The sequence below is a fragment of the Furipterus horrens genome, unplaced genomic scaffold (assembly GCF_987537825.1).
Source record: "Furipterus horrens unplaced genomic scaffold, mFurHor1.1.pri manual_scaffold_3, whole genome shotgun sequence".
Lineage (NCBI taxonomy): Eukaryota > Metazoa > Chordata > Mammalia > Chiroptera > Furipteridae > Furipterus > Furipterus horrens.
This window is the reverse complement of record NW_028327173.1, coordinates 162,259,577-162,274,021: the sequence shown is the minus strand read 5'-3', so window position 1 is coordinate 162,274,021 and position 14,445 is coordinate 162,259,577. Positions and strand designations below refer to the sequence as shown.

The window sequence follows — 14,445 nt, the reverse complement described above, 5'->3', positions numbered from 1 at the left end:
GTTAAAATTAAGGAGGAGCCCTGGTCAGTATGGCTCAGTTGGTTGGAGCAACCTTCTATGGACCAAAAGGTTGCAAGTTCTATTCCCAGTCAGGGCACATGCCTAGGTTGCCAGTTCAGTCCCCAGTCAGAGCATATACGGGAGAAAGCAGATCCATGTTTCTCTGTCGCATTGATGTTTCTTTCCCTGCTCTCTCTTTCCCTCCCTTCCCCATCTCTCTCTCTTAAAAAAAATAATAAATAAAAATAACTAAGTAAGTAAATAAATAAATGAGCATGTCCTTGGGTGTGGATAAAAATTATTTTTTAAAAAGTAAGGAGGAAAATCAAGAGAGAGCAAGGTCTTAGGTAACATTGGAGAATGGAATTTTGAGGAAAGAGTGTTAATTGACCAAGAAATCTCACTAGATAAGAAGTGAAGGCGTAACTCGGTGTTGATGGCTAATAGGTCTTTGATGGCCCCAGGAAGAGTAACTTCTTGGGAATGATGAGAATGAAAGCAAATTGCAGTGGATTGAGGTGAGGTTTGAAAGCAGGACCAGAGAGACTACAGTGAGAGAGACTGTAGCAGTCTAAACAAAAGAAATAATTCTGTAAATCAAAGTGACAGTAGTAGAAAGGGAAGGATTAGAGGCACAACAAAAATAATCTTAGGGAAGTATCAATACTTGATGATTGGCTGTGAATAGACAAGGAGAGCCTAAGAAGAGTTTAAGATGATTCTGCTCTCCATCCTTGGTTATTGGCAGAGTGGTGGTGCCATTATCAGAGATAAGAAGTTAAACATGTGGAGTTTAGCATGACATTGAGAGAGCCAGCAAGCAGTTAGTTTATTAGGAGTGGTAAATTTAAAATGTGATTGTTGAAACATTTACCAGCTTGGCTTCAAGTTGTGCAACAAGCATTTTCTGTAGTATTACTTGTATAATAAACTGTACACAGCCATGTGCTTACCACCTGAATTTCTCATTATTAAAACTTCAGGATCGCCCTGGCTGGTGTGGCTCAGTTGGTTGGAGTGTCATCTCTCTTTATTTTATTTTATTTAATTAATTATTTACTTTTTAGAGAGAGGGTAAAAGAGAAAGAAGATTGAGAGAAACATCAATGTGTGGTTGCCTCTCCTGTGCCCCCAACTGGGGATCTGGCCCGCAACCCAGGCATGTGCCCTAACTGGGAATCGAATGGGCAACGCTTTGGTTTGCAGGCTAGCACTCAATCCACTGAGCCACACCAGTCAGGGTAAATGTCATCTCTTAACGAGCGGTCCCCTACCTTTTTTGACATCAGGGACCGGTTTTGTGGAAGACAATTTTTGCATGGACCGGGGAAGGGGATGGTTTTGGGACGATTCAAGTGTATTACATTTATTGTGCACTTTATGAGCATCTAATGCCACTGCTGATCTGACAGGAGGCGGAGCTCAGGTGGTAATGCAAGTGATGGGGAGTGGCTGTAAATACAGATGAAACTTGCCCCTCACGCACTTCCTGCCATGTAGCCTGGTTCCTAACAGGCCACAGACTGATACAGGGGATGGGGGTGGGGGACCCCGGTCAGGGTACATGCCTAGGTTGTAGGTTTGATCCCTGGTCTGGCATTTACGATTCTGGTCTGGGTACCATTAGGCAACCAGCCAATGTTTCTCTCTGCCGTCTTCTCTCTCTAGAAGCAATGAGAAAATGTCCTTGGGTGAGGATAGAAAAATAAAAACAAAAAACTTGAGGATAACTTTTATTACACTGTAGTATCAAAGCTGTGTATTGTTGCTAAGGAAATAATGCTATTAATTACTGCTTTTGAATGGATGTTTAAGTGTTCATGGAAGGACTCTGATATTTATATATTTTTGCTTAACAACCACTTACATAGCAATTATAATCTGTCAGTCACTGTTAAAATCACTTTATAAATGTTAATTTACCAAAACAACTCTGAGACAAATATTTTATTATTCTCATTTTATAAAAGAAATATTGAGATTAGAAAGGTAAAATAACTTGGCCAAATCCACACAGCTTATAAATGGTAGAGCTGGAAGTCAAACCCAGGCAGTCTATGATGGTATAAATATAGACCTTGTACTTCCTCATTTCATCAATTAACCATACATTTGCAAAACACCAAAAATATAGTAAGTTAAAACTTCAAACAGAATAGTGATTCAAATTTGTAACATTGGAATACCGTTCATTATGATGTTGGTATGGAATGTATTCATGTTTTAAAATAAATGCAACCTTAAACATAATTTTCAGTAATCACCTTGGTAAATGCAAAATATGATTTTGGATTTTTCCAGTTGAATTTAAAGAGAAAGTGCCATTTGCTTCTAACCACTGGAATTAATGATAAAAAATATTCTGCAACACTAAACATGACACAAGGTGGTCTAATAGTTATGAAATCAAAGCATCATTTGTTGACAGTATCACCAAAAGAGAATAGTAACAAGCACAGGTGATATGCAATGTAATGTTTGCATGTAACTATTCCCTAAGTTTGGATCTTTTAAGAAAGGAAAAATCCGTTCATAAGATTCTTCCATCCTTTAATAATTTCATACACTTTATTATGAATGGGTGCTATTAATGATCATTTTAGAATTGACTGTATTTTTGAGCTCCCTAATGTTGGGGCAAAACTATAGTAGTTCATTTCTCAAACTAAAAATTAAAGAAACATACTCTTGACTTAGTGGTAATAAATTGAAAAATATTCAGAGTAAAAATATAGAATTTCTAATATATTATTCATATCCATACTATCAATATTTATATTCCCTAATTCAACCTTCAAGCAGAATGCCAAATAGATGAAGAATGTCTAATTAAAAGTCATCAAAAAGTTCTAGTTCATGAACTACAAGTGTTTTTTTCTTGTTTGCCATAATAATATATTTTGGAACTAGCTAGTGGTGCCAGTTGCAAAGCATTGTGAATTTACTAAATGCCACTAAATTGTTTACTTTTATTCACTTAATTTTAATTTTTTCAGATTTATTGAGATATAATCAACATACAATGTATATGGTTAAGGTTTATAGTGTGCTTATTTGATATGCTTATATATTATAAAATCATTACCACAGTAGGATTAGTTAACACCTCCACCATCTCATATGATTAGCATTTATGTTTTATGGTAAGAACATTTAAGATATATTTTCTTAGTAACTTTCTATTACGTAATACAGTAGTATTAACTATAGTCTCCATGCTGTACATTAGATCCCCAGAACCTACTTATTTTATAACTGGAAGTTTGTACCCTTTGACCAACATCTCCCCATTTCTCCACTCCCCAGCCTCTGCTAACCAACATTGTACTCTGTTTCTGTGAGTTCGGCTCTTTTAGAGCCCACATATAAGTGAGATCATATCGTATTTGTCTTTTTCTATCTGACTTCTTTCACTTAGAATAATGCAGAATTTCTCATAGCTGAATAAAAGTCGTGTGTGTGTGTGTGTGTGTGAGCGCTCGTGCACACATCACAATATCTTCATTCATTCATCCATAGAGAAATACTTCAGTTGTTCAATACCATGGGTATTGTGAATAATGCTGTAATGAACAAGGGAGTGCAGATATCTCTTGGAGATCCTGACTTCATTTCCTTTCAATATACTGTCTACTGAAAATTGGGGATGCTGAAACATGATAGTTCTATTTTTAATTTTTTGATGAACCTCTGTATTGTTTTCTGTGGTGGCTATACCAATGTACATTCTCACCACCTTTTCTCCACGTCCTTGCCAAACTTGTCTTCTTGGTTGGTCATAGCCCTTCCAACAGTGAGGTGATTAACCTCATTGTGGCTTTGATCTGTGTTGCCCTGATGATCAGTGGTGTTGAGCATCTTTTCATGTACTTGCTGGTCATTTGGATATATTTGGGAAAATGTCTATTCAGTTTCTCTGTAGATTTTTAAGTTGGATTGTTTGCTTTTTTGCTATTGAGTTGTAAGAATTCTTCATATGTATTTTGGATACTAATCCTTTATCATATAACTGATTTGGAAATATTTTTCTTCATTTCAAAGGTTGCCTTTTCATTTTCTTGTTTCTTTCGCTGTGCAGAAGCTTTTTGATTTGATGTAGTCCCACTTTTTCTTTTTCTTTTATTGTTTGTGCTTTTGGTGTCATATCCAAAAAAAATAATTGTTACGACTGTCCTGACCAGTGTGGCTCAGTTGGTTGGGCATGCTCCTGCAAAGCAAAGGGTCACTGGTCAGACTCAGGGCAGGAGGCCAGGTCTCTGGTGGAAGGCCGGGGGTGTAACTGATCCATGTTTCTCTCCCTTTCTTTACCCCTATCTTCCCCTTTCACTAAAAATAAATAAATAAAACCTTTAAAAAACATTGCCAGGACCAACTTCAAGGAGCTTTTCCAGTTTATTTTTTAAGTTTTATGTTTTCAGGTATTCTGCTTAAATCTGTAGTTTATGAAATACAAGTTTAAAGAACCAAATTGAGTTACTAAGAAACCAAATACAAACTTTAAAGCAGCTAGGAAGTTGAGGTGAAGATTTGAGCGTCGTGTTCAGAGACGGGACAGAGAAAGTGGCAAAGAGAACATTTTGAGCATCTGGAGGTTTAGGACCTTTGCGGTTTATGCTGCTGGGTTTTAGGATGGCTAAGGCCAGGTCTGTGACACACATTTGTAAAGAGCCCACAGAAACATGCCTTAGGCATGTCTTTTCTTTCCGATGCTTGAAGGTCTTTACAGTTGTGTTCAGATCACAGGTGGCTGTCGCCAGCATAATTACTACTTGTTGGTACTTTGCTTTTGATTACTTATTTGCTGTCGTGCACCACTAACGGCCGAAAAAGAAACAAACAAAAATCTCCCTTTCCTGTTAAGAATTGGAAAGCGGCCCCCTTACATCCTCCACTTTCCCATTTTTCCCCCTACGCACAATTCTCAGCAGCTTTAAGAACTAGCGTAGGACTGTCCGCGGTGACGCGCTCCCGCCGGAGGGTGGGGCGGGACCAGAGGGAACCCCGCCTCCCAAACCCAATCCCAGCGCCCCGCCGGCGGACAGGAAGCGGCGGCGGGCCTAGTAGCCCGGGAACTGGACTCCGCGCGCATGCGCGCGCCCCTGGGACGCCTGGGGGAGGGGGAGGGGTGGGAGGAAGGGGTGCGGCTCAGCGTGCCCGTTGGGCGCTCTGGCATCACGTGGTGAGGAAGGAGGCGGAGGTCCCGGGTTTGGGGGAGGGCGATTGAGAAGAGGAAAGGAGCGAGGCAAGGAAAGCGGGGAAGGGAGGAAGGAAACGGACGGAGGGGAGGGAGGTCCCTGTTTTGGAGGAGCTGGGAGCGTTGCTGGCCCCTGAAGTGGAGCGAGAGGGCGGTCCTTCGCCGTTTCTCCTGCCGGGGGAGGTCCCAGCTTCCCTTGGAGGCTCTGGACCAAGCCCCTTCAGCTTCTCCCTCCGGATCGATGTGCTGCTATTAACCCGTGAGGAGGCGGCGGCAGCGGAAGATGGTGTTGCTGAGAGTGTTAATTCTGCTCCTCTCTTGGGCGGCGGGGCTGGGAGGTGAGGCACGACCCAGAGCGCCGGGGGCGCCGTGACCCCCGCGGACCGCGCGGCGGCCCTGCGGAGCAGACCCCAGTCGTGCCGTGCGGCGGGCGCGTCAGTCAGCCCCGCCGGCCGGCGGCGCCACTCAGGCGCGCAGCGCTCCCCGCTCCCCATTGTCCCTCGTACCCCGATCGCGTTCCCTTCCGTGTCGGGCCGAGGAGGCTCAGAGCCTCCGGCGAGGCCTTCCCTGCCCCCTACCGCCCCGGCGGCAGGGAACGTGGGGGTCGCTTCCCAGAGAAGCCAAGTCGAGAGATCCAGGTCGCCAGGCGAGAGCCGGTGAGCCCAGGCCAGTGGCTCCATTCCTCCAGCCTGTTCGGCGGGTGCTGGGGCAGCAGGCATCGCGGGGCTCATCCTCATCCTTCCGCCTTCATGCCTTTCCCGGTGGCGGATTCCGGAGACTGCTCCGCGGAGCAGAACCGCTTTGCAGGCTCTTGGGAAGTTGCGCGATTTGAGCGGCCGGGCTGGTGAATTGTTCTTTACCAGGGGCGGCGATCCAGACCCATCCTGTCTGCAGAGGGTCCGCCGGTGGAGGGGAAACAGTGGTCTCTTGCTTGTCTGAGCGGAAAGGCTTCGGCTCTGCCCTGTCTCTGCGCGAGTGTTTGGATAGAGATCGCTGGAGGGTGTGTTTATGTTCCGTGAGAACATCTGTTGCCCAGGGGAAGGGGTTTAGTGGGGAGAAGGTAAACCGTTTCGGGATGTCCTTTTATCTGTAGGCTGGATTGGTTGGGTCTCTTAGAGCGACAGTCCCTGGGTGACCCAACTTGAGAAGAGTTTTCTTAAAACTGTCAGGTGGAGTAGATATTCGGGGTAGTTGTCAAAACAGAAGCTACCCCCGACCCCCCAAAGTAGAGTTAAATTTACTGAAAAGTTATAATTTCTTGATTGCTTGAGTTTTGAAGACGATTTTTGTTTCTGTTGTATCCTAGGACTAGCCGCATCATTTTGTTGGTGTAAAGTGCTTTATTTTAGGTAAACTTTTTGACCTGCCCAAAGTATACTGAAAAAACCTAATGCACTTTTTAAAGTATTGGATTGAAAAAACTTTCAGAAATGCTTTGGATGGGTATAACCCAATTTGATAATTTAGAAAATACCTGACTATTTCATGTAGTATATTGCTTGTTCTTTTGTCACTTTGACTTATGATTGCAGAGCTCAGCATATTTTTGTCCTGTCGTCTTAGTTCGAGGTTGACAACTTTGTTGATAACTTCTCTCTGTGTTTTAACTTTTTGTGATTATAGTAAGGAGTTAGACACTGATTTCTAGGTAAGACAAACACTGAGATACTTTAAAACTACTGATGTAGTATATGAACTGTCCCTTTGTGTATAAAGAATGAAACAGTAAGAAAAGAAACATGTAGTCTGATGGTCGAAGAAAAAAAATAAAGTAACGGACTAATCTTTGTGGGTTAAGACCCTTAATACACAGTTTCTAAGTTCAGAACTCTGGAGTCTTTTATAAAGTATCATTTTGCATTAAACAGTAGATAAAAGGCTTGTTGCATACTTTAAGATACTTGCTTTAAACAGAACTTTTTAAAAAAACATTTGATTTTAAAATTAGCATTAAGATTGTAGCTTTTGGGTACATGAAGATATTTGTAGTTTTGTGGCAATATAGTCTATTATTTTCATCTATTACTGGTAATTGTAGCTATTTTATAAAGTTTGTAAGAAGTTTAAGTGATGAGATGTGTAGAACAGAATATATTCAAGTGAGATTCTATATTTAATGTTTGAGAGAATGAATATGTTTAAGTAGATTAGGAGAATTGGTAGTGGAAATATGGATTTAACTTTAAAGTGTAAATCATTTTTAGGTGCTTAATAAACCCTTTTAGTTGCTTCCCCCTTCTGAATTATCAATTACTGTTTTGTATTAATTTTTTCTTGCTTTTAATATGTTGGATGGGGAAGCTGGAAGAGAAAATGTTTAGAATTATAAAATTTAAATTTTCCTAATGCTGTCCATTTCTAGTACATGTTCCAGCCTATGCTGTATTTATAGGAAGATAGCCTAAGATTTCTAGAGTTCAATAAGGGTCTATGTAGACACATCGTCAAAGATATACATAAAGTGCTTTTCTTTATTTGTAACCACATTAGAAATTTATTCAACCTATTTTTTAAATATAGCCCAAAGAGTTTTTATGTATGTGCGATTATTTTTAACACAAATATGCTGGATAGTTGATATTTTTCCTTTTTTAATAAATTAATTGGTGTGTTTGAGGGGTCAAAAGGTATTTTTACATTTCAATCTCATAATGTTTATGGTTTGATGAAATTATACATAAAATGAACTTCAGAGTATGATTTTTTTTAATGTTTAGAATTGTAGTGTAAATGCTTTGCTTTATACCAAGCATTCTATAGAAATAAGTTTTCTGAAAGTTTGGCCCAAAGTGTTAAAAGTATTTCGTTCCCTTCTACCAGCAAGTAAGAAGAGTCTATGAAACTAATAAAAGACAGACATTTTGTCTTTATCGTCAAGGAGCTATGGCTCTTTATATTTTTAACTGGATATTGAAAATCCAGTTAGCCGTCTCACTTTAAATGGGTCCTGTGGAAATGTTATTCACATCTCTGCCTTAACTTCATTTTGCATAGATGATTCCAAACTTTCAAAAAAATTTTTTTACTGCCACCTCTTATCTAACTTTTAATACATGTTTTTTGTAATTATTTTTTTCAGTCTTAAAAATTTGTTAATAAAAACTGTGACATACATAAGAATTTTTATCTAGCTTTAGGTTATTAGATATTATTTAAAACCCCGTTTTCATAATGCCAACAATTTGAAGGTCTTAAAGAATGGTGGTTATAGTCATTTCTTTTTCTGCTGGGTCGAGACTCAGGAAGTTGATTGAGGGTCATAACAATAAAATAAAAACTGACTTAGGCTTTTTTTTTAAAGAATGGCTTATAAATATAAACTCTGCTTTTGAAATTAAGAACATTGAAATTGAACAATAAATTTAACAATAAGTCACATTTTTCTAACTTTTTTGGGAGTTGACAGGTTCAGGTATGAGAAGATTCTCATATAATAAGTCTGGGACCAGGTTTAAAATGGTAGCCTTTAAAATTTTTTTATTTATTGATTGATTTGTTAAGGACAGAGGGAGGGAACGAGGGGAGAGAGAGAGAGAGAGAGAGAGAGAGAGGAAGTGAGAAAGAGACTTATGCATTTATTTACTGCTTCTTGTATGTGCCCTGGCCTGAGACTGAACCCGCAACGTTGGTGTGCCTGGTCCACACTCTAACCAGCTGAGTACCAAGTGAGCTACCTGACCAGGGTGTGACTGTTTTATGATGGAAGATTTTCTAAGATGCACACATTTACTGTGTCCTTAAAATGGGCTGAATTTAATCTTAAATGATTGAGGCTTAGTATAAGAACAGCTGTTATTATTCTGTGTTTTATTGTAGTTTTTATTTTTTATTTTTCCAGAAAAAATTGAATGGGCATTCTAAATTTATTCTAGGTGATTGTGCTTTTCATTGCTGTAGCTGGTTTTAATAGTATTTCCAACTTTTGGGTTAGATGTCCTGGGCCTCTTGCAAAGCTTGAGGATATCACTTCATTTATTTTTATTTTTATTTTTAAAGGTTTTATTTATTTCTTGAGAGTTAGGAAAGGAGGAAGAGAGGGAGAGAAACATCATTGTGTGAGAGAGGCATTGATGGGTTGCCTTTCACACGCCTGCAACTGGGGGCCTGGCCTGTAACCCAGGCATATGCCTCCAGTTCTACTGATGATCCTTAGGTTTGCAGTCTGGTGCTCAATCCACTGAGCCATACCAACCAGGACAATAACATTTTTAAAATTTTTTGTTTCTAACATATTTTCTATGGAAAAACTAAATAATCATACTTTATACACTTGCTTGTAAAGTGAAATACATGAGCTTTAGATAATTTTTTTTAATGTGTGTTTTGGCTTTATAGAGTTTAGTGTTGAGGTTGCCCTGGTACTGCGTTCTGAACAATTGGGATGATGATGTACTGTTTTGCTAGTTAAAACCGAGGCGAGGCAGAGTGGAGAGAAAAAACTGATGAATAACCAGCAAGACACAGCAAATAAAATACGCAATCATTTGGTTGCCAGTAGATCATTTCCTAATTCTGAATCTTTAAGTACTGTGACCTGAATCTAATATATTAGATTATTGATATTCAGCATACCCTAAAATGTACAGTTGTAATACTATATTCTCTACAGGAATGTAAGTTCTAAGTTAAGAAAAATTATTCTCTGCATTTAAAGGAAAGATTATGTAAAATGTAGATGACAGAGACTCTGGATGCTGTGTTTTATTGTTAATTTGTACTATGTACCTGTTGTGTGTTACAGTTTTTGTGACTTTGTTGATTTGCATAAAGTTAAATTTCTAGTCTTTGAATTGTATCACATTCTAAAAGTTAGGAAAATTTTGCCATAGTTGAAGATATATTTTTATGATTGCCTAGCTTAAAATATAGTCTATGTGGAGTACCAGAAATGGAGTTTGTGTGTTTGGAAAGGTTTGGGTGCAGGGAGAGGGGAGTCATCAGGCAAAATTGCTGACATGAAATTTCGATGAGAGCCTATGTGGCCACTAATTGGGGGGACAAATTGTAGATATAAAAGGCTGTGGACAGAGAAACACAAAGTAATTTCCAATCTGAGCCCTAAGTCACAAGGAAGAAACCAAAATTGTAGGAATTTATTTACATTTGGTCTGTTTTCACGTAGGCGACTCAATGTGACATGCTTGGGTAAAGAGCCCCAGTTTTTTTTTTTTTTTTTTTTTTTTCTTAGGAGGAATTGATTTATTATTGTTAGTGGTTCTTCCAAGCAACTCTTAAAAAATTGAAGTCTGCTTGTTTTGAATAGTTTAGCATCAATTTTTATGCTAGGAAAAGGAAGCCATGTTAAAGATAAGGGGAAAAACTTAATGTAGTAGTTCTACCAGCTAGATTCCTATCCAGCAGTGTGAAGGCTTTGTGTTAGTACAAGTGAGGACAGTTCTGTCCTAGCTAGATTGCAGGAAACAGCAGTACAGTACTGAAAACAGTTCTCAGGAATGTAGATTCCCTTTGATAGTGGGTGAATTTATTCTGAATTCATTCTGAACTACAATTCCAACTAAACAATGTGAGAATATGTGCAGTGAGAACGTGCTGTTTAATCATCAAAACTTATTGTATGTCTGCAGCTAGTAGGAGTCATGAAGGCACAGTCATGAGTGAGAAGGAAAGTAAAAATCACTGTCAGTGTAGACAAATGCCAAGATATAAAAATACAGTTTTATGTATGTATTATAATTGCAGTTGAAATTAGGGTCTATTAAGTTGAAGGGACATCAGCCAGTTGGGGAAAGCTTTTTGAGATAGAAGGGACAAGCTTATGGTCTAGTAAGATGCTTGTAGATTTACATGCCTGGAATGGAGATTCTGTGACAGGAAATAAGGGGAAATGATAACTGGGCTAGTGTAACTAGGACTCTATTCATATTGTAGGTCATAGTAACTGTGAGGTAGAGTATGATACAGTAGGAATAAATTAGGTGCTTGATGAACTGGTGATTGACTCCTGGATTAGGTAGTGATAATAGAAATATATAAGGATAGAACAAATGACATGGAAGAAAGATTGGTAAAACTTGGCAAATGTTTAATGTGAGGAAAAAATTTATTGAGGGCTCATTCTGTTGTTGAATTTAGATCTTAAACACTGTTGCATTGGAGTTGTGGTTTTATAAAACTTTTAGGACCTCAATCTTTGAAGCTGAAAATATCTAACATTTTCAACCTATAACCTTGGGATGTGTGTCAGAGTCTGTGATTTCATCCTACTTGCACACTAATACTTTTGTTGGGGATTGGTTAAAACTTTGCTCATCCCTTCAGTAAGCTGTGACTAGTCATTTGTGAGGCACTGCTCCAGATATTTGGGAGATAGAAGTTTGGTTAATTTGAAGTTACATTTAATGATATATTAACAAATACGTATGTTTTTACTTTACAAGTGTATCTGTGTCTTAGAGCTGTTGCACCTGTTACAACGTAGGGTTAGACAGAGCTTTAGGTTGTGGCACTGTGTGTGTGGGAGAGGCCTGAGAGGAAACAATGCTGCTTGCTCAGCACTTGTCCGTTTTCCGGACACTTCTCCCACTTCCATATGGGATTGGTGCTTCTCTAGTTGTTACCCTGGCTGTTGTTCCCAGAGTGAGTGGGTCTGTGGATGTTATAGGACTGTGTGGGCCCTTTAAACAAGCAGACTCTACTGAGAGACCAGCACTTTCTTCCTCTGCTCCAACCCCCACTGGTTTTCACAGTCAGAAGTAATGATACTTGATCTTTCCTGGTGTTGGAACCATGAGCTGCAGTGTCTGGTGTAGAGCGGGAGCATTCCCCAGGTGTCCCTCCCTACTTTTCTAATGTGTGACTGCTCTTTCCACTGCTGCTGCCACTGCTGTTACCCCCACACCATGTCTTCTTTGCCCCGGCTCCACCCCTCCTACCTGTCTGGATGAGTATTTCTTATTTATAGCTGTTTGTTGGACTTCCATTGCAACTTGATTTTCTGGAACTTCTGGTTGTCTCTAGTTTTGAGGTAGTTGTATTCCTTCTTAGTTGTGGAGGGAGACATGCTGCATCTTCCTTGTCTCCATCTTGGCTGGAAGTCTAAAAATATATTTTTTTACTTTATTGATTTTAGAGAAAGAAAAAGGGAGAGAGAGGGGGAGGGAGAGAGAGAAACATTGATTTGTTTTCTAGCCATTTATGCTTTCATTAGTGCTTCTTGTATGTCCCTGACTGGGGATTGAATCTGCAACCTTGGTGCATCGGGATGACACTTAAACCAACAGAGCCACTGGGCTAGGGTCCTGTCTCTGTTCCTAAGAATTAAATGAGATAACTTTGCAAAAATGCTAAAGAGACTGTAAAGTGCTATACAAACATTATTAAAATTTTGGTGTTTCCAGGCCTACTTGTGTTTGGAATTTATTAGTTACAAAATATAGGTGGATAAAATATATTTTATGAAATTGAGGTACTAGAACATCATTAGCAAACATTAGAAAATAGAATTTAAGAAAATTTATTCTTTTACCAATACAATTTTATCACCTTTTAATACTGATCTTTCAGTCTTTTAAAATGCCTATTATTATGAATTTACATCATGGAATTTATGCAGTTTTGTGTTCTTAAGAAATTAACATGTAGTTAAAACATGTACATAAAGCAGACACTAAAATATTCATACGTAATCTAGAGACAGTGTTGGTTGTCACAGTTGGATGGGTATTACTGGCATCTAGTAGGTAGAGGTCAGGGATGTCACCAAACATCTTACAATGTACAGGACAGACCCTCTACAATAAAGAAATATCTGGCTAAAATGTCAGTAGTGCTGAGGTTGAGAAACTCTGCTCTAGAGGAAATTTGAATCTTCATACTTTTTTGTTTTTTGTTATTTATGATAGCTTGCTGCTGTCTTTACTCAAGTTTTGTATGTTTCCCATATTCCTGTCCTGTTCAAGCCTTCCTCTCCTAGTTCTCTACACTGCAGTTCTGAAACATTTACCATTTATCTTCCAGCATTTCTCATTCTTCTCTTCATCATCCAGTTTGTAGTAGGGAAGAAATTTGATTCTGTTAATTTGTAATAGTGATTGGATGACTAATAGTCCATAAGGATTATTTAAAAACCCAATAAACCAGTTGCTTGTTAACCCAGAATATCTTTGGATTAGTAGGATTTTAGTTTCTATGGGGAAAGATATTTTGAGGTACTCAAATCAGCAACTTATTCTGCAAATCTATCTCCACAATTAGTTCTACCCAGTTTCAACTTTTACAATTTATTTTCTTCAAAATTTTAACTCATAAGTCCTCAAAAGCTTCCATGTCTTTTTCATAACTTTGTCTCCCCTTACCTTATTATCATCTATAACGCCTTTTGCATAATTGTTTTATTTGCCCATCCAGATTTCCTGGAATGAGGCAAAGGCAGATGGTTTGAGATATAATAAAGAAAAGAGGATGAAGTAATAAGAGTGGGTTTAGGATGAAACACAGGGTCTGGGTCAGGTAGGGTGGTGGCTGGATCCATTTTGTGTGTGTATGTGTGTTATTTAGGTAAGTTGAAAGTCACAATCCCTTACATGGGTTGCTGTCTGTACTTGTGCCTACACGTCATTGAAATAGTGTAAAGGCATTTCAAATTAGTATAGGAATTAATTTATGTACACATTTCCATTTTTGGATTTTTAAGTTGTATTTTGTAAGTTAGTGGTAGAAATTTAATACATTTAGTAGGTTTTTTAATCATTGATGTTTTGTGTTCTCTCTGACTGGTTTAATTTATAATTTAAAAAAGAACAGCTCATTTTCACTTCTGATCCAGTTAGCTTTATTTTTAATTCCTAAAGTCTAGCTTATCTTGAAAAGTGGGTGTGTTGAAATAGGCGCATAATTATAGACACACCTTCTTATCTTGAACTTTTACTTGTAACTGTTAGGTGTAGATATTTTCTTGTAGAAAATGATTTGACTTGTAGAAAATGGTTTCTAGTGAAGAAATGGATATGTGGCTTAAGTCAAAGTTACATTACATTGTAGAAGTTATGTTTCTAAGAGTGTAGTAAAGGCACTAATTTAAGGATTACTGAAATATAGGACATGATAGTTCCTGGAAGCCTACCTTTGTCCTACGAGAGAACCGTTTTGTTAATGGTATTCAGTGCTTCAATATCATAGTGAATATGTATCAAATATAATAAGCATTGGTCAACAGTGTGATGCCTAAGGCACAGCTGATGACTCAAGTTCTAGGAAGTGCTCTCTTAAAAATGCAAGTGAAAAGTCTGTTG

General features: G+C 38.6%; 1 protein-coding gene across 2 annotated transcripts in view; it reads left to right on the top strand.

Annotated features, from left to right (window-relative positions):
- The first annotated feature begins 5,213 nt into the window (after positions 1-5,213).
- The window catches only part of ADAM10 (ADAM metallopeptidase domain 10), a 135,539-nt gene continuing 126,307 nt past the window's right edge, over positions 5,214-14,445 (top strand). The window contains exon 1 of one of the 2 annotated variants that reach the window (XM_090270668.1): positions 5,214-5,532. In XM_090270668.1, the coding sequence (XP_090126794.1) occupies positions 5,478-5,532 (55 nt within the window). In that variant the 5' untranslated portion in view covers positions 5,214-5,477. The remainder of the gene's footprint in view (positions 5,533-14,445) is intronic. The other variant, XM_090270669.1, reaches the window with a different exon arrangement.